Here is a 20,016-nt window from a genome sequence, read left to right as displayed (position 1 = left end):
ATATGAGGTTTTAAATACAAATATAAATCTATTAGCAAATTTAACTTTTAATTATATTATCTAGATCACCTAAAATGTAAACCTAAGTACTATCTGTAAAAAAAGTATGTGCATCGTTATACTTATTGGGGGAACAATGCAAAAGTGCAGGAGATGAAGCAAGTCAGTGAGATATCCGAGGATTTGGTTGGTTGAATGGAAGAGGGAAATTTAAGAACTTATCTGGGTATATGATTAATAGAGCCGGTCTTTGCATGTGTGGATGAGAACAGATGGGCGGGAGGGCTTGCCTTTCTTTTTGTAATAATGTGAGTTAATGTATTTTGAATGTGGGTTACTAATATCCAGATCCGGGAGCATGGCATGGGATGGAGCTGGATAGGGAGCTGAATAGACTCTAACCAGCTCTGCCTTGTCTTTCTCACCAGGAATGGACTACCCCCAGACAAGCCCCCAGAAGATGTAAATATATACCAGAAATATATTGCCAGGTAGGAGTGTGGTTGGTATGCCAGATTATTTCCATCTGTAGGCCAAGGCGCCTTACATTCTATGTTCGATATTTCTTTAATAACAATACTAACCTGTTTTCATGAAGATGCAATAGATTAAGAAGTTGTCTTTTTTTTTTAAATTTGGAAAGTATGTTCTGACTGCAGACAGATGAGTGTTGCTGATGTGGTTTGGTCCTTTGCTTGTGTGACTGCAGTAGATCAAACCTGGAACAGGATGAACAATTCTGACCTCTGTTGGCATTGTTGACCATGTTCCATGTGTAATCTTTTGCTGTTCTAGATAGTTCTATCTGCTGGCCATGCTGAGAATGGGGTTGATTCACTAAAACTAGAGAGTGCAAAATCCGGTGCAGCTATGCATGGTGGCCAATCAGCTTCTAACTTTAGCCTGTTCAATTAACCACTTTACCACCGGAGGATTTTGCTGTCTTACGTCTGGGCCACTTTTTGCGATTCGGCACTGTGTGAATTTAACTGACAATTGCGCGGTCGTGCGATGCTGTACCCAAACAAAATTTTGGTGGTATTTGATCACCTGTGCAATTTTTTGATCATGCTCTATAATCAAAAAAAAGAGCGACATTTTTGCAAAAATAACAATATTTTTCACATTTTTTTATATGAAATTCCCCTCAAAAAAAATGTAAAAATCTAAATTTTTTTTACATTTTTGGCCAATTTGTTTTCTGCTACCTATGTTTGGTAAAAAAAATCACAATAAGCGTATTTTGATTGGTTTGCGCAAAAGTTATTGCGTTTACTAACTAAGGGAAAGATTTATGTCATTTTTGGTGTTTTTTTTTTTTAACGAGTAATGGCGGCAATCTGCGATTTTTTTTTTTTTTTTGCGGGACTGCGACATTGCGGCGGACAGATCAGACCCTTGACTGACATTTTTGACACTTTTGGGGGTACCAGTGACATTACTACAGTAATCAGTGCTATACATATGCACTGTTACTGTAAAAATGACACTGGCAGGGAAGGGGTTAATTTTATTGGAGAGGGAGGGGTTAATGTATGCCTGGTGCTTACTGACATGTGTGGGGGGAGGTGACTGAGTGACACAGGGACAGATCACATGTTCAGCTATGCTGAACCCTGCAATCTGTCACTGTCTGTCACTTAGGAGATCCGCCCGCTTTGTTTACACAAGCGGGCGGATCTCCAAACTCGATTCCCCGACGATCGGGGAAGAGCAGCTGCTCTTCTTCTGGCCCGACTCCCGCTGTAACTGAATACAGCGGGAGCGAGTCTCCGGCGGCACGCGTGCGCCGCACCACAAGGAGAGGAGTCCAGCGACGTAGGTCTACGTCGCTGGACGGGAACTAACCACTTTGCCGCAGTAGAGCTCGAGTGAGTGGTCGGCAAGTGGTTAAGCTTCGACAAAAAAAACCTGGAAGCTGATTGGTTTCTGTGGAGCTGCATCAGATTTTGCACTCTCCGGTCTTGGTAAATCAACCCCAATACATTTTTGTCTAAGGCCATGAAGTTGTCTTACCTAATCCATGCATATGCTAGCCTTTAATTGGAACTGATCTTGGAATGCTTTTTTTTTTTTGGGGGGGGGGGGTCTATAGATTTACCATTTGAACTGTTGTATTTTGGTGTGAACCCTATGTTTTTGGGGTTTTCAAACAGTAGTAAACCATTTGGGGTCCCAGGAAAAATGTCACATGGACATCTTAGAGCAGTGATGGCGAACCTTGGCACCCCAGATGTTTTGGAACTACATTTCCCATGATGCTTAACTACAGTGCATGAGCATCACGAGAAATGTAGTTCCAAAACATCTGGGGTGCCAAGGTTCGACATCACTGCCTTAGAACATCAAGAGCACCATTCATCCGGTGTGGGATTGATGATTGAGATAAAAAAATGAGGTTTCAGATAGATACAAATCTGCAAGCTACGGACATAGATCTTATAGAAATAATCCTTTTAATGTAAAATATCAGTGAAAGTTTGGTAATAAAATAATTTGACAATACACATTTACCAGCTTAATAACCTCTCAGTTACTGCCAGAAGATCCTTTGAAGGAAGGCCAATAAATGGTTTTATGTCACGACATACAACTATATGACTCTCCTTACAGATTTTCAGGCAGCCAACACTGCGGTCACATTCACTGTGCATATCAGTACCGGGAACACTACCACTGCCTGGACCCGGAGTGTAACTACCAGGTAAGCCTGTTTTAATACTATGCACCTAACCGCTAATTTATGATAACTGGACCAGAAGTAAAGTTTGGTTGTTGCACATAGCAACCTATGTAAGCTTTTACTAAATTGAGACAATGAAAACTGAAAATCGGACTGGCTGCCATAGTCAACAGCTTCACTTTATTTGCTGCAGGTTTTATACATCACCCCTTTTTAATACCCCCACCCCTTGGAGTGCATGCTTTGCATTTCTGGTGTTCAGACTAAATGTTGTATAATTAAAAATTCCTTTATAATTTTCCTTCTTAGAGATTTACCAGTAAGCAAGATGTGATCCGCCATTACAATATGCACAAGAAACGCGACAACTCTCTGCAGCACGGCTTCATGCGTTTCAGTCCATTAGATGATTGCAGTGTTTATTATCATGGCTGCCATCTAAATGGGAAAAGCACACACTACCACTGCATGCAGGTGGGTATTTGGTCTATAACGGGGTCCGCAAATATAGCCTGTAGGCCAAATCTGGCCTGCTATAAGATTTTATCTAGCTTGCAGCTAGGGTTAGTGGTATATCCTCAGTGTGGGCCCACTGTGCTCCCACTGCAGGTTAGGGTCACTCCAGGTTCCCCTTACTACGCGGTCATCATCTCTGTCGTTGATTGCTAAGACACTGCCATTGTGTCATCACGTTTGCCCCAGCATTCACAGGAGGATGGATCTGCTCTGCCTTGCACCCTGCAGCTACAGGCACGCTCCCAACTCTCACCTTGCTGCTACAGCCGCGCTGTAGGGGCAGATTGTGATAGTGACCTAAAGTAAGGAGGGACTCTGGTGTGAGAAGGGATTCTAATGGGCACCCTGATGCAAGGGGGGATTCTAATGGGCACCCTGATGCAAGGAGGGATTCTAATGGGCACCCTGATGCAAGGAGGGATTCTAATGGGCACCCTGATGCAAGGGGGGATTCTAATGGGCACCCTGATGCAAGGAGGGATTCTAATGGGCACCCTGATGCAAGGAGGGATTCTAATGGGCACCCTGATTCAAGGGGGGATTCTAATGGGCACCCTGATTCAAGGGAGGATTCTAATGGGCACCCTGATGCAAGGAGGAATTCTAATGGGCACCCTGATGCAAGGAGGGATTCTAATGGGCACCCTGATTCAAGGGGGGATTCTAATGGGCACCCTGATTCAAGGGAGGATTCTAATGGGCACCCTGTGCAAGGGGGGATTCTAATGGGCACCCTGATGGAAAGGGAATTCTAATGGGCACCCTGTGCAAGTGGGGACTCTAATGGGAACCCTGATGCAAGGGGGGGGGGGGTTCTAATGGGCACCCTGATGCAAGGGGCATTATAATGGGCACCCTGTGCAATGGAGGATTCTAATGGGCACCCTGGTGCAAGGGGGGAGTCTAATGGGCACCCTGATGCAAGGGAGGATTCTGATGGCCACCCTGGTGCAAGGGGGGACTCTGATGGTACCCTGATGTAAGGGGGATTCTAATCTAAAGGGACTAATGATAGAGGTTCAGACTGAATTTTTTGTTTTTTTGTGACCTTTAATAATGGCTTAAGTTTATTTGGAATCTCTTTTCTTTTATTACTAAAGTTATTTCTCTGTTTTTGGTGAATCATATTATGCTGATTACAAAAAAGCTCCAAGTAAAACCTATTAATTATTAAAATGTATCCATTGTTTCAGCCCAATGTATGTTGTGACCCTGGTACTGAAAAATTTGGGAGACCCCTAACCTATAAGAATGTATAAAATAATGCTCATTCTCTTAAAGTGTTACCAAACCCGCAAAAGTAAAATCAGCCTGTATATACAGTAAAGCATGCTGGTTATACTCACTGTGGAACCTAAAAGGTTAATCCTCTGCATTGTGTTAAAAGGCTGTTTGATTAGGTTTTCTCTGACCCTCCCCAATCCATTTCTTGATAGCACAGAGCCTTTGGAGTCACTCTCCACATGCTCAGTTTGGTGTGTATTACTAGAGAGTTTTTTTTTTTTTTTTTCTTGGGAGGGTGCATGTGAACGGCGTAGGGCCAATCAGCACTGTCAAGACAGAGGGTCAGGGGTCCAGCAGCCTCATAGGAAAGACAGAGCAGAATGAAAACTCCTCCTACAAGCTTTAACCAGACACTGATATAAGTCACAAGACTGCTATATACTGCTGATGAGAAAATGTATTTAGCAGTTTTATATTTACTAAAATAATTGGATTTCCATGTACTGTGGGAGAGCAGATATAGCGACTGCAGGCTCCTGGATTTAGTAACACTTTAAGGTCTTTCCTAAATGTCATAGATGCCTACAATGTACTTGTCTGGGACATAATGTAGTATAAGAGCACTGCAGAGATTAGTCACTATGGTGGTGTCCTGATATTTGTGCAGGGTAAGCCTATTGTTGACACAAGGAAATACTAGAGCATTACAGTAAGTTCTCAGGGAATTAGAATCACTAGGTACAGAAGCGTCTTCTCAAACATTAAAAGTCCAATCTGGATCTGAAAGCAATACTTGCATGTTTGAATCCTTCCTTTTTTTTTTTTTTTTTTTTTTTTTTTTTTAATAAAATAATACATTTTCCACCACCCACTCAATCAAATTAAAAAAATGAGCAAATAGGATTTCTTTTTACGATTGGTCACCAAAGTGCTTACTGACTCAGTCAACTCCTTTACAAAATAATTGTTTCTCCATAAATATAAAAGAACATGTTTTTCAGTCATGACATTAAATCAGACCCAAAATCTTTAAAGTATACTGTAAACACGTAAGCTACACAGTGGTTGTGTTTGATACATATAAAGCCATCTCCCTGCTTTATTATCCAATATATACAAATACACCCCACCCTTAACCATCATACTGCTCCGGTAACTCCCATCTCTTTGATGCTGCATGCAGGTCCTATCTAGCCCAAACGCACCGGCAACACCTTTTTTATATTTCGCACAAGGTGACGACCTGTCCTCTCTGAATGTGAAATTTTAGCTAACTTTCATCTTTGGCTTCCATATAGATTGGTTTTCTGCTTTTAGTCATTGGGGCCATGTTACATCCAGCCACTGAGAATTATTAAAAAAATCATATTCTAATACAATGAAATATATACTGTATGCATGAGTAACATTCATTAAATTTAGCAGTTTAGCAGATGGAAAACGTAGGAAGAGACTTGTGAAAAAGATCAGATGTGTCAAAGATACAAGTTAAGCTACCATCTACAAGATAGTTGGGGTTTTGGCATGTAAGTAAAAGTAAACCATGCCATTCCTCTTGTTTTCCCATCTGAAGCTTGCCATACACTGTGATTGTGCGCCTTGAGGCCTGAATTACATGCTCAAGATGGTCCTTTCCAAGGGGTGACTGTTATCGAGACACGGTGACCCTTTGCACTGGAAGTCATTGACCCTTCCTGATCCCGGAGTCATAGTTTTATACTTTGCTGGCCTGCTTTGGACCTATACACGAAGTTCTATTATCCTATGTGGAATATGATTATTTTTGCTGCATATTGTTTGTTTCCACCGGTTTACCTTAAAATATTAGATCCTTACAAACTGTTCTATGCATACCTTGTACTGTACACTGTAATTTTAGATAAAGAAATTATAAAAAAAATAAAGCTGGCCATACACATATATAGTCCAAAAGATGCCTCCATACACGCTATACAGTGCAGATGGGCAAATCTCCCGCTGTGGCTACCGTATTCTGGACAGGCGGCCCTGCAGGCTGTAAAAATACCAGAGTCTCCAATCAGATGCAATCACAGTTTGGCTGACAATTTCCTGCCCATCTCCTCCAGTTTTCAGTCAAAGGATGTCAGGCGAAGGGTGGTAACAAGATCACCCACTGACGGAATTTCAGCCAGTTTAGAAGCCAGTCAAAATTTGCACAATAAGTGGCCAGCCAGAGGCTTGCTGTACTTGTTTTTGCTTCCTTTCCCATATCACAGCTCTCTAGCAATACCAGCTCTCTAGCAATACCAGTCTAGCGGCTGTGAATTTGAAATGTGGACTGTTAAAGGGCAAGCTGGTTTTTATATAATCTGGTCACCCAATAGAAAAAAAGATATCCCGCCTAACGGGGAAAAGATATGAAAAGTTAAAGTGAAAATAATCAAAGTGGATTGTTTGCACAGAGTTTCACAGCTGCTATCTAGGGACTGGAAAACAAAATGTAAACATATTTAGGCTGTGGAGGGCAAGATTTTTTCCTTTTGGCTTTGTATGACAAGGAATATATATATTGGGTTAAAAATTTAACTAAATATAAACCAAAAACACACAAGCACACAAATGCCATAAATAAAGTAGCAAGGATTACACCATGTTCGTATGCAGAAGAGCAACTTTGGTATTCTTCCACTATCTGAGTGCGCTTATGTGTTTCTGGTTTATATCTGTTTACAGGCACTCCTTGGGGCTTTCATCCAGCAGCACCAGCACAGTTGGGGCAATCCATAGCTTTTTACCACTCTTTAAAGTGGAGTTTACGTCACCAGTGGAAAAAATAAAAGTCAGCAGCTACAAAAACTGTAGCTGCTAACTTTTAAAACACAGCCACTTATCTGTTCCATGATCCAGCGGTGTGCTCACCCTAGTCGGTCTTACCCACGATCTTCTTTCCTTGACGCCGGCATCTTCACTATGGGCACTCGGCTGTAACAGCTTGCGGCTTCACAGCCAGGTGCCCACTGCTCCTGCGCGAGCAGCGCTTTGCATCCTGAATGGTGGATGCAGTCTTCTGGGACCTGTCATGTGTCCCAGAAGACTGCAGGGGGGGGGGGAACTTCCACTCCAATTGCCTAGGTGATTGGAAGGAAAGTGAGAACGGGTACCTGTCAAAATCAGTTACCCGCTCCCCCAAAGTGCCAATTGTTCAAGAGAAGTGGGGGGACCAGTCCTTAAAGCGGAACTTCTCCTTTTGGATGGAGCTCCACTTTGATGTTCATGAAGTTATTTATACACCAGTAGAAAAATTTTGTTCAAAATTTTTGTTTTCAGAATGTTCTGGTATTCCATTTTAGTAGACAAATTTTAAAGTGTTAGTCCACCCTTAAAACTAAAATCCTTGCATCTATAGACATCCATGATCTGACACTAACCTATCTAGCCCTGTAAAGAAGAAATCAGTATACAAACTTTTTTGAGGCCAATCTGATCCAGTCTCCAGTGGCGGAAGCTCTGCAGAGGACACAGCTGACAACGGCTGTGAAATGAATGGGAAGTGAAGTCACCCATAGAGTTACTATGGGGCTTCCATTGTCAGCTGTGTCCTCTGCACCCGCCTCCACAGGCAGCTGACAGCTCAGCGTGGGATCGAGTGGAATCGCCTTCAAAAAAAGTATGTATAACTGATTTCTTCTTTACAGGGCTAGATAGGTTAGTGTTAAGGCCCGTACACATGATAAGAAAATCTGAAGGGATATTTCGTCCGACGACCGATCTGCCGATTTTCGGATTGTTAGTATGGTGCTTTCGACTGCCGACTCCGACTTTTCGGCCGACAAAATCCTGATGTGCAGGCTATAAAATTTTTGTCGTTCGTCAACACAACGTCTGATTTTCATCTCATTAGTACAGTTTTAGACGGAAAAAAATCTTAAGAGCAAAACTAGGCATGCTCAGACTAAAGAACTCATAGAAAGCAATCCAACACATGACATCACGTCTGAAGTAGAATTCTGTCCTACGTATGAAAATAACCTCTTCACTTTCCACATCAGACTAGCATGCCACAAAAAAACGGAGGACAGATCGTTCGATAATCTGATCGTGTGTACAGGGCTTAAGATCGTGGAGGTCTATAGATGCAGGGATTTTAGTGCTAAGGTGGACTTATACGTTAAGGGCTTTCAATCAAAATAAGTTAACTCAATGACGGCAAGATGGAATAGTCTGACAAATGATTTTTCAGAACTTCCGCACAAACTTTCGAAGGAATTTCTACTGCTTAATTGTCAGCTGACTCATTGATACTATGAGCTACCTGTGCTGCCTTAGTTCATAAAAAGGTAGGCAGAGTGATTGTACGGGCTAATATACAAATCTTTGCATATTTAATACAACAAAAATATGGCAAAGCAAGCATTTAAAAATAATTAAAGTTAAATCAAAAAATTATTTTAGGATAAACCGTAATAACTCAAAATGTGTGCTGACTGAAAATACAACAAATTTCCCCTTTAAAGGAAACCTGTGACGAGATAAGGATTGTAATTTCCTTTTAGGAACAAATCCTTGGCTATCTAATCTACGTTTTTCTTAGAAAACTTTTTTGGATGCAGCAAAGCAAACATGTACAGTACCTAATCCCCCTTCCTTCCTTTTTACTGGCTACCCCAACTCGGCATGTTAATAGGTATCAAAAACACACCACAAAGCAATGAAAAATGCAGAGGTAGGAATTTAACCTTAACCCCTTCAGTGAGTCCAAAAACAGCATACCGGGGGATTAAAAACATGGAGATGCTGCATAGGAGTTCAACTGGTGCAACTAGATTATTACAATTTTCGTAAACTGTGCCAGTTCAAACAGGGGAGCTTAGAATGTGACAAGGCTTTGTTAACGAGAGTTATCCAGAACTTGCGGATTTTGTGTTTTTTTGCATTGAAATGGTTTTAAATGAGTTAATCTGTGCCAACGACTGAATTCTGAGGAACCTAACCAGTGCGGTTGATCTTTTGCACATTTTGCTTCTGTGCGTTACTTACTGTAACCAAAGGTGTAACCAGCTCCAGTAATAAGATTTGTGTAGGGCGCACTTAGGTTATGTCCATAATTGGTGTGGATAAATTTCAGTTCCTTGTTTATATGAAGCCCACATTTTTCAAGCTTTAGAACCAAGTGCCACATTGCAAATTATTCCTCTGCAGCTTTTTGTTTAATTCTTTTTTTCGGTCTGATCCCATGGCGATGTTCTGCTTTTTTTCAAGGTGTCACCGGCAAGTACGCTTTTGTACAGCAAACAGCTGGAGATTTTTTTCTTTTTCGTTTTGGGTATTTGTCAGAGGGTTTTGTTATTGTCTGTTCTCATCAACCTGCTAAGAGTACAAGAGAAAGCACTGGAAGGCACGGGAGGTACTGCTGTTTTCTTATGCCTTTCACTTGTGAGATGGTGCAGACCCTGGCACTTGGCTCCTGCTTCCCCCCTCATCTGCTGCATTTTCAGATTCCGTACTTTTTTTTTTTACTCAATATGGCAAAGTTGCCCAGTTTGCCTGGAGACAGATGCCAGAGGGGAAGACAAGTTGAACATTCCATTTGTGATGTGATGACTTTGAACTTGGGCTCACAACGTTCTTGTGCATGTTCAGCTGCTTTTTGTAGACCTCCAACAATATCTTGTCTTTTTTAACTCCTCCCCCTTTTCCAAGGGCGATGCAATAGATTGATGGTAACAAAAAATAGAAAATCATACATGGACAACCTTGGGGCCCGCCAATTGCTCCTTGACAACAGCGCACCACTACGTAAAGATGAAATTATTTAATACGTGAATTTAATTTATTGCGCGTTATTTGTGGCTCAGACTTTTGTGTCATGGTGATCAGTGGTTTTGTTCCTCAGGTGGGATGTAACAAAGTCTACACAAGCACCTCAGATGTAATGACACATGAAAACTTCCATAAGAAGAATACCCAGCTGATTAACGATGGCTTTCAGCGCTTCCGAGCCACTGAAGACTGTGGCACAGTGGACTGCCAGTTCTATGGCCAAAAGACTACTCACTTCCATTGCAGGTAATCATGAAAGAGACTTATCTTCTTCTTGCTGAGACTTACAAATGCAAAAATGTGTAGAATTTACGTGTAAGAGCCGGTTCACATAGGAGCGACCCGACTTCCCGGGGCGACCTGTGAAGTCACGGTGCACAGCGCGCACCGCGACCTCGGAGCGGCATTCACAGACTTCATATCATTGAAGTCAATGCAGGTCGCTCCAGGTCGCCCCAAAGTAGTACAGGACCCTTTTTCTAAGTCGGAGCGACTTGTGTCGCTCCTATTAGAACGGGTCCTGTGCTAATCTATGGCAGGCGACCCACGGCGACTTGTCAGGCGACCAGGTCGCCTGACAAGTCGCCCCAGTGTGAACCGGCTCTAAGTGGATATTAGTTGCAAGCTAATAAGCTTTTTACTTAAACTAGACCATAGTGCAAGAAAATAAGCTATTCTGTATATTTTGCAGGCGCCCAGGATGCAGCTTTACCTTCAAAAACAAGTGTGACATAGAGAAGCACAAGAGCTACCACATTAAAGACGATGCATATGCAAAAGATGGATTCAAAAAGTTCTACAAATATGAAGAGTGCAAATACGAAGGATGTGTGTACAGCAAGGCTACCAATCACTTTCACTGCATTCGCACTGGATGTGGTTTCACCTTCACCTCCACCAGCCAGATGACCTCACACAAGCGCAAACATGAGAGGCGGCACATCCGCAGCTCGGGGGTGCTTGGCCTTACTTCTTCCCTTATTGGGGGAAAGGACAATGACCTGGAGGAATCTAGCAATGATGATCTCATTGACTTTTCTGCTTTGAGCAGCAAGAACTCTAGTCTGAGTGCCTCTCCTACAAGTCAGCAGTCTTCCGTATCCCTGGTTCCTACTGTTTCTGAGGCACCTTCTCCACAAACACTGAAACCCACCAGCACCATTCCACCTACAACTAAGATGTCAACCCTTTTGTCCCAGACATTGCCGACTAATATGCCCTTGGCTTTGGCCTTATCTAGTTCTACGCTTCCTGCAGGATCTGGGCCATATTTCCCTATCATAAGTGGACGTGGTGGCACCGCAATGCCCATCAGCACCAGTAACATCGTACCCTTGGCTGCCCCTGACACTTCTCCACAGTCTGCTTCTGGGGCCAGCGATCAAAATAGCACTTTGCCAGCTGCTACATCCATTATGGAAAAGATTTCTGCCAGTAAAGGGCTAATTTCTCCTATGATGGCAAGGCTGGCAGCAGCCGCCATCAAACAGTCTCCATCACCTGAAGCAGGTGAGTTTGTGTGGTAAACAATGTGACTCTAGTGCTCTTTACTTTGCAAATTGCAGGGATGTTTGTCCCAGCCAGCATGAACTAAGATCGGGGAGGGGAGGTGGTAGGATTTAGTATTTTGCCTTTAGTGATTTTATGAACTGGGTGTCACCCATGCTAGTTACTTTGTTATTCTAATGCCTCTACTTAAAGTAATACTAAAGGCTCAGTTAAAAAAAGAAAAATGCAACAGCACTGGATTGCCTATTTCTGCTTATTTATCAATGATTGCAAAGTGACTAATTTTACCCCTTAATATTTTGGTTGAAGGCTGCTTTTTTCCCTTCCTTCGCAGCGATGTCTATACTTTCACCTGCTCCCCAAATCCCCGTTGCCCCCCTTTTGTGCCGTCTTGAATTACAGTGTTATGTGATGACATAATGTGGTCATGTGGTACACTCCACTAGACATGCACATTCATTACCTGTGACCAGACATCAAATAGGGGTGCCACTGAAGGCTCCAGCTGGGTTCCCTCCTGTAGTACACCGCTGGGAGTGCTGGGAAGGACAGAGCTCATCCCAGCTCAAATGATATAAGAAACAAAAAAGGTCCTATGCGCCCAGAGCATTTCACTATGCCCCCCCCCCCCCCAGAGCTTAATCATGGGGAACTCCTGATCCCCATAATTAAAGTAGTTGTAAAGGCAGAAGTTTGTTTTTAGCTTGCATTCTAGGCATTAAGATAAAAAAACCCTTCTGCAATGTTGCAAGAGAGCCTCGGCTGCCGGGACTCTTGCTCCTCATTGGCTGAGACAGCAGTGGGCGCCATTGGCTGTGAGCTAAAAAGGAGAGAAAAGGGGTGGGGCCGAGCCACGGCTCTGTGTCTGAATGGACGCACAGAGTAGCGGCTCAGCTCAGGTGCCCCCATAGCAAGCTGCTTGCTGTAGGGGGAACTCAGCAGGAGGGAGGGGCCAGGAGCACTGGCGAGGGACCTGATAAGAGAATCGGGGCTGCTCTGTGCAAAACTACTGCACAGAGCAGGTAAGTATAACATGTTTGTTATTTTTAAACCAAAAAATAACAAGACTTTATTATCACTTTAAGCTCCGGGGGCAGAGTGAAATGCGTTGTGGGTGTGGCTTGGCTGAAGCCCAGTCTGAGGCTGTCATTTCACATATCCATAGGGTCTTGCAGTGATGTGCTACGCATAGGACGTTTTCTGTCTCTCACATCCATTACGTTGTAATCATCAACACCCATTTCATCCCAAACCCACCCAGAATACATGTGAACCTGCCTAGCAAGACCCTAATCCACCAGTCTATTTCCCTGTAGCTGCAAAGGCCATTATCACATAGCTTTCCTGCTGTGGGAAAAAAAAAAAAATAATGCTGGGAGTTGTAGTTTTGTTAGTCCCCTCCAGCGCTTCCATGTAGCAAGGGTAAGGGCAGATAACCCTGCCTTCCACACCCTTTCCTACTCAGATGGCAAGTATCAAAATAGTATATTGCAAAAACTATGGGGTGAGCAAAATATGCATTATGATATAAAAGTTATACTGCAGAAGGCTGGGCTGTTGCATATAAATATAATATAAAATGCAGACATGGAGACGTTATTTGCACTCTAAATACTGGGCAGTGTCTGCACCTATTTTTCTCACACCGTCCTACATTTTCTATTATTATCTTGGCACAGGCAATGGGCAAGTATTAGGACGGATTAAACAAGAGGCTCCAGATACAGAAGGAACAACGCCCCAAAGTATCGCTCAGGAGCAGAGCCTGGACCTGAGCATAAACAGGTAAGAATAGAGTGCAACCTGTCATCGCACCCTTTATCTTCAGACTACAGTCCATTGCTTAATGCATAGTTTTTACACACATGACAAAAGGATATACATTTTCAGAGCAGAGATATAGACTTAATTGTTCTTTATACATTATAATTGCAGCCACCATTTGTATCTAGTTGTATGATGTATTTAACATGTTCTGTCTGTATTAAGACATTTCTGTTTTTGGCTCTGCAGTAACGAGACCAATGGCCAAGAAGTACCAACTGATTTACAACTACATTCTTCTCTCGTAATCAAGGTAAGTCTGTTAACATGCATATTGGGTAAAGAACATGAAGTTACTCTAGGACAGTGATGGCGAACCTTGGCACCCCAGATGTTTTGGCTCTACATTTCCCATGATGCTCATGCACTCTGCAGTGTAGTAGAGCATCTCGGGAAATGTAGTTCAAAAACATCTGGGGTGCCAAGGTTCACCATCACTGCTCTAGGAGTTTCATCAGGTGTGGCCCAAGATATTGTGCTGCTTGGGACCAAGTATTAAATGCTGTCCCCTCCCCAAAAAAAAAAAAAAAAACGCCCAACGAATGGCCCCCACATCCATTATTTTACATAAATATAACATTTAGAAAATAACAGTATATATAATATCTTCTTCCATAACTCACCACCAGACCAGTCCACCAAACCTCCACTGTCTGTCCTCAGTCCTCCTGTCACTCCTGTGTCTGCCATGGACACTGCCCTAGAAAATCCAGCCTGCCCTGCGTGAAATAGAGTGCGCCGATTTCTGACGTCATTGCGCACACCACAATGACGTGAGAAACGTTCCCCAGAGGAGACACTCCGCCTCCTCATACTCATCAGTTTGCACTATGGGTGGCAGTATGAGATGGGGAAATGCTGCACGTAATGCGCCAGAAACGGATGACACCCAAAACCGCTGGGAAAAAAAAATCTTGGGAGTCAATTTGCCGCCCCCCTCCAAGTTCTGCCTGGGTCCAATGGACCCAGTGGGACCCATGGTAGGGCCGGCCCTGAGTTTCATGCTACTGCAAATTCAATCTATTCTTGAAATCAGCATGTAATAAACAACAGCAGGTAATCATGAGGAAGTGGTGGGTATCCCAGGTTGCTCAGTAAGCTAAACAGCTCCATGTAGCATATAGTTCATGACAAGGTTCGAAACTCATCACCCTTTTACCAATTCATGTCTTTATAGATGAAGCATCCCGCTTCAAACACAAGCAGCTTGTTAAGCCTGAAAACAGATGCAGACAGTAGTGATTCTGGGGCAGGAGAGTCCACCCATTATCTGGGCAAAGTGATGAAGGCCCTTGACGGTGAAAAGCATACAGAACCCTGGAAGACCTATCTACGCAGGTATAAGGCAGTGCATGCATACTGTATATTACTTGGAGAATGCAGAATTTGATGGGGCCAAATAATTGATCGTTTCACATATTTTTAGGTTTGGTCCTGCAGATGTGTGTGACCATCAGTGTGACTTTCTTCATAAACTGCATTTCCACTGTGTTGTAGAGGAATGTGGAGCACTTTTCAGTACTATTGATGGAGCCATTAAACATGCCAAGTAAGTAACTAAATTGAAGAGGTATGCAGAACAATGGATACCCCCAATGCATAGGAAATCCCAGAATTCTTTGTAAAACCATCTCTAGAATACATTCCACATTCCCCCACTCTGACTATATTTTCTTTTCACGGGTCTAATTACAGCTTTCACTTGCGAAATGATGTCGGAACTCCAAAAGGTAGCTCAGAAATACCTTATTCTGCAGACTCAAAATCCCCTCCCTTAACCTTAAACATGACGCCTGGTTGTGAGGTTCCAGCTCCTTGTCTTGCTGCTGTCCCATCCACTCCAACTCTTCTGGCCTGGAAACAGCTGGCATCTTCCATCCCACAGATCCCCCAGATACCCACCTCAGTACCCAGTTTAGCGTCATCCCCCATGGCAACAACATCTCTGGAGAATGCTAAGCCTCAGGTCAAGCCAGGATTTCTGCAGTTCCAGGAGAAGTAAGTCCTTCCTTTACCTCAGTTACACAATATAGTTCTGTAAAGCACTTAAAGACAGGGTCGCTGATAAGGCAGTACAGCCAGCCCTTCTGTACTGGGCCCAGGCCGCATCAGTTCAAAAGGGGGGCCCAGGCACCTGTTGAGCAGGAGGTCCAGCTGAATTGCCTTATTGCACACACCGATCCTCTTCTGCCTTCCCCTGCAGCACTGCCAGCTTCTCCTCTTTGCCCCCTAAGGCTGGGGGATTGGTTCTAGAACATGCACCCATTCTATCTGCTGTCCGGTCCCCCCGTGTGCTCCTTTCCCTTGGAGCTCTGCCAGCTTCCCTCCTCTCCTCTCCCGCTGGCAGCTGCTGGTGGCACACTGGGGGATGTTTCAAGAGCGGGGAAGGGGCCAGTAGGCATGTAATTTACTGGCCCCTTTCTTTCCTGAATGAACACAGTGAGTGATTGGTACCAATCACTTCTGTGTCCATTCATCACTGAAGCACAGTAAACTATGCTTCAACTTGTAAATGAGCAGGAAGACTCAGAGCGCTTCCTATTCATTAATCTGTGCAGCTGAGGCTACAGAGAAAGAGAATGATAAATTTATGTCCTCAATCACTTTTAGATGGGGGCCCTGTCTGGTAGGCTGTACGAGGCCCTGCTTAAAGATATGAAAGCTTCTAAAGCTGAACCGTGGGCAAAGTAACAATTCTCCCCTGCACTGCAAAGGTTAAATGCTCTTTTAGGTCTAGGGGGCACAAAAAGCAGTTTTACTTACCACACTGTAGGACCAGTCCCAGCAGAATTTTATCCCCTATGTTCCATTAGTTGCAGGCCCTCTGACATTATTAGGTTCAATGTAAAGCCTGAATTAGACACTGAGGAACAGTCCACTGCCAGAGTGTAGGGGAGATGAGGAGAAAGCTGGCTGATGGGGAAACCGAGGATCTGGTAAGTAAAACTGCTGTTCCCGGTCCCCAGATCTAAATGAGCATTTAACTTTCACAGTTTGGGGGTCACACCTGACTACAAGGGAGCATCTTCCCTTTCTCCGGAGATAGACTTTCAAGAGGACTTTGCATCAGATATATTATTTTAAACTAAGTGCATGCATGCTAAGTAATGTGGAAACAACAAGACAGTTCATTTTTTTTGTAGCAGTTTGCAGATATCCAAGAAACACCCCCCCCCCCCCCGCAAAAAAAAATGCCTTTATCTGCTTTTCTCTCCAGACAGATGGAGCCATCTTTGTTCAGGCACCATTCAGGGGGGTCAGCATCTACTATCTGGATGCAGGCCATACAGGATTCACTCAACCGATAAAAAGACCCAATTCCCCCATCCACCCACACACTCGATGTGGATGGGGGAATCCTTCTAACGAAGTCATTGTATTCTGATAGCAGGGAACCTTGCCCACTGTCAGAATACACAGATCTTTGCTGCTGGTTATTGCCAGCTACACCGATCAGGAAATACCGGGCAGGCTGATTGTACAACAGTCAATCAGAAGATACTGCCCATAAATGGATCGAAATTCGGCTGGTCAATGCTGAACCGGTCAAATGTTGATCCATGTATGTCCACCTAAAGATGCCAATTCAGAGATGATACAGTCAAAGTACTGTAGGCTATTAACTTCCAGAGGGGAGACCGAGGAAATGCTTCCTCCTGCCTGCAACAGACTGATGACATCATTTCTGCCTAGGCAAAGTCACTTGTCTGGGGCTTAAGGATGGCTTTTGATGATAAAACAGCTTTTTTTTTATATACAGTTTTTGTAGATTGTGACATGTCAGAAATGTTTTCATGCTGTGAAATGATTTAAAGGTCCACTTTAACTATTGTTAAAAAGTTAAAATTAGTTTGTTTGGGAAAGTCTAATATGAATGTGACATGTTATTTCACTTTCCACTGCTACTTAACAAAAGTTTCTATCTAAACTTTTGTTTCCACAGTGATCCATGCCTGGCAACTGACTGCAAATATGCAAACAAGTTCCACTTCCATTGTCTGTTTGGAAATTGCAAGTATGTGTGTAAAACGTCGGGTAAAGCAGAGTCCCATTGCCTTGACCACATCAACCCCAATAACAACCTGGTGAATGTGCGGGACCAGTTTGCATACTATTCCCTGCAGTGCCTGTGCCCCAACCAGGTAAGAGACAAAACATTCAATAAGCATTCTTAAATGTTCAACTGCAGAAAAGAAACTGAAACTTGAACCCTTGCTAACCCACAGCAGACAATTGCTAGAAGCATGGAATCTATTTTATATTACATGCCTTTTTCAAAATGTTCTACCATGTTGAATTATTCAACAAACCTCTTTTAGGGCTCGTTCACGAGTGCCATGGTCTTGATACTTTGTAAAAGTTAAACAGCGTGTTGCAATTGGCAGGCGGTACCACCACCCAACCAATTTATGAAGTAGGTTGGCATTTTGCAGGCAGGTGTATTATAAGCCACACATACATTATATTAGTAGGGTAGGGTTCAATATTGAGTCGGCCCACCCTTTGCAGCTATAACAGCTTCAACTCTTCTGGGAAGGCTGTCCACAAGGTTTAGGAGTGTGTTTATGGGAATGTTTGACCATTCTTCCAGAAGCGCATTTGTGAGGTCAGGCAGTGATGTTGGACAAGGCGGCAGATTGGCCTGCAGCCTCCGCTCTAATTCATCCCAAAGGTGTTCTATCAGGTTGGGGTCAGGACTATGTGCAGGCCAGTCAAGTTCCTCCACCCCAAACTCGCTCATCCATGTCTTTATGGACCATGCTTTGTGCACTGGTGCGCAGTCATGTTGGAACAGGAAGGGGCCATCCCCAAACTGTTCCCACAAAGTTGGGAACATGAAATTGTCCAAAATGTCTTGGTATGCTGACGCCTTAAGCATTCCCTTCACTGGTACTAAGGGGCCAAGCCCAACTGCTATAATCCCCCCTCCGCCATATGATTTGAACCAGTGCACAAAGCAAGGTTCATAAAGACATGAATGAGTGAGTTTGGGGTGGAGGAACTTGACTGGCCTGTCCTGACCTCAACCTGATAGAACACCTTTGGGATGAATTAGAGCAGAGACTGGGAGCCAGTCCTTCTCGGCCACATCAGTGCCTGACCTCACAAATGCGCTTTTGGAAGAATGGTCAAACATTCCCATAGACACACTCCTAAACCTCGTGGACAGCCTTCCCAGAAGAGTTGAAGCTGTTATAGCTGCAAAGGGTGGGCCAACTCAATATTGAACCCTACGGACTAAGACTGGGATGGCATTAAAGTTCATGTGCGTGTAAAGGCAGGCGTCCCAATACTTTTGGTAATATAATGTATGAGCGAGCTCTTAGTGGTGTAATAATGCCCATTGCAGCCAATGTTGACTCTCACAGCTGGTTTTGGGGTGCCAGTTAAGATTTCTCTAAGATTGCTATGGCACCATGGCCAAAAATGGATAAAGATGTCACCAGCATCCCACTTCTTTGTTTACTTTCAGCTGTAGGCAAGGGAATCTCCTGGCTGACAGCTGAATGGGGCCAAGGATGAGCCATCAGTTGCTTAGAAGAAGTGGCCACTGACATCTCAGCAACCACAATCCCTGTGCAGGAAGCCTCACATTAACAGCGCCCTAGAACACATCATATGCTCAACTCTGAACACTGGCTCTCTGTACATCAACTCCAAGATGGTCTCAATTAGGCTAGTTTGCTTTTTTTGTGAACTGGTGGTAATTCTTTAAGAATATGTTGCAGCCACAGCAGCAGATTCTGAATGTGGCTGTAGAAAGAACTACCTGAATCTGGCGCAGGTTGCGGTACTGGTACTAAAAACAGGCGCACAGCTTTCGTTAATTAGGTACAGGCCATGGTATTGGATCCATACCGCCAAAAAGGATAACATTATTACGTTATTGGATTCCACCCAATATGTGTTGTGTATCCAAAAATGCTCCTTGTCATTGCCTGACTTTTTTTTTTTTTTCAATATATTTGCAGCACTGTGAATTTAGAATGCGTGGACACTACCACTGTCTACGGCCCAGCTGCTACTTTGTCACCAATATCACTACCAAGCTTCCATGGCATGTGAAAAAACATGAGAAGGCTGAACGAAGAGCAGCAAATGGCTTCAAGTACTTCACAAAGCGAGAAGAATGTGGGAGACTGGGTATGTACAGTCTATTCCTGACCTCCACTGCTTTCCAAAGTGAAAATAAAGGCAACTCCTATTCATAAGTCATACATTTATTATCATCTTTTACAATGGCAATGTTAGCCATTAGATCAGAGTGAAAAACATAAATGGTTGACCACTTACCATCCATAGGCGGTATATAAACGGCCTCAAATTCAAGTGGTTAAAGCAAGCTCACAGATGCAGCCCTGAGCTTGCTGGTTTTTTCATTGCGAACCCATGGTGTGTATGTGAGCCGCTCAGGCTGCAAGGAAGTTTAGTCCTGTGCCTGCTGCTGTGAGTCTGCCCACTCTCCAGATAATGATAGA

At 43.6% G+C, this 20,016-nt stretch overlaps 1 protein-coding gene across 5 annotated transcripts in view; it reads left to right on the top strand.

Moving 5' to 3' along the window:
• CASZ1 (castor zinc finger 1) overlaps window positions 1-20,016 on the top strand; it is a 336,500-nt gene that overhangs the window by 301,973 nt on the left and 14,511 nt on the right. For 4 of the 5 annotated variants that reach the window (XM_082274519.1, XM_082274521.1, XM_082274520.1 and 1 more), the window contains 12 exons: window positions 429-491; window positions 2,614-2,704; window positions 2,993-3,157; window positions 10,278-10,450; window positions 10,896-11,713; window positions 13,393-13,498; window positions 13,727-13,790; window positions 14,715-14,875; window positions 14,964-15,086; window positions 15,233-15,535; window positions 17,481-17,679; window positions 19,510-19,681. In XM_082274519.1, coding sequence (XP_082130645.1) covers window positions 429-491; window positions 2,614-2,704; window positions 2,993-3,157; window positions 10,278-10,450; window positions 10,896-11,713; window positions 13,393-13,498; window positions 13,727-13,790; window positions 14,715-14,875; window positions 14,964-15,086; window positions 15,233-15,535; window positions 17,481-17,679; window positions 19,510-19,681 — 2,438 coding nt within the window. The remainder of the gene's footprint in view (window positions 1-428; window positions 492-2,613; window positions 2,705-2,992; window positions 3,158-10,277; window positions 10,451-10,895; window positions 11,714-13,392; window positions 13,499-13,726; window positions 13,791-14,714; window positions 14,876-14,963; window positions 15,087-15,232; window positions 15,536-17,480; window positions 17,680-19,509; window positions 19,682-20,016) is intronic. The other variant, XM_082274522.1, reaches the window with a different exon arrangement.

Source organism: Pelophylax lessonae (genome assembly GCF_965119305.1).
Source record: "Pelophylax lessonae genome assembly, chromosome: 12".
NCBI classification, from domain to species: domain Eukaryota; kingdom Metazoa; phylum Chordata; class Amphibia; order Anura; family Ranidae; genus Pelophylax; species Pelophylax lessonae.
The sequence above is the reverse complement of the archived record's forward strand: the minus strand, read 5'-3'. Positions and strand labels throughout refer to the sequence as shown.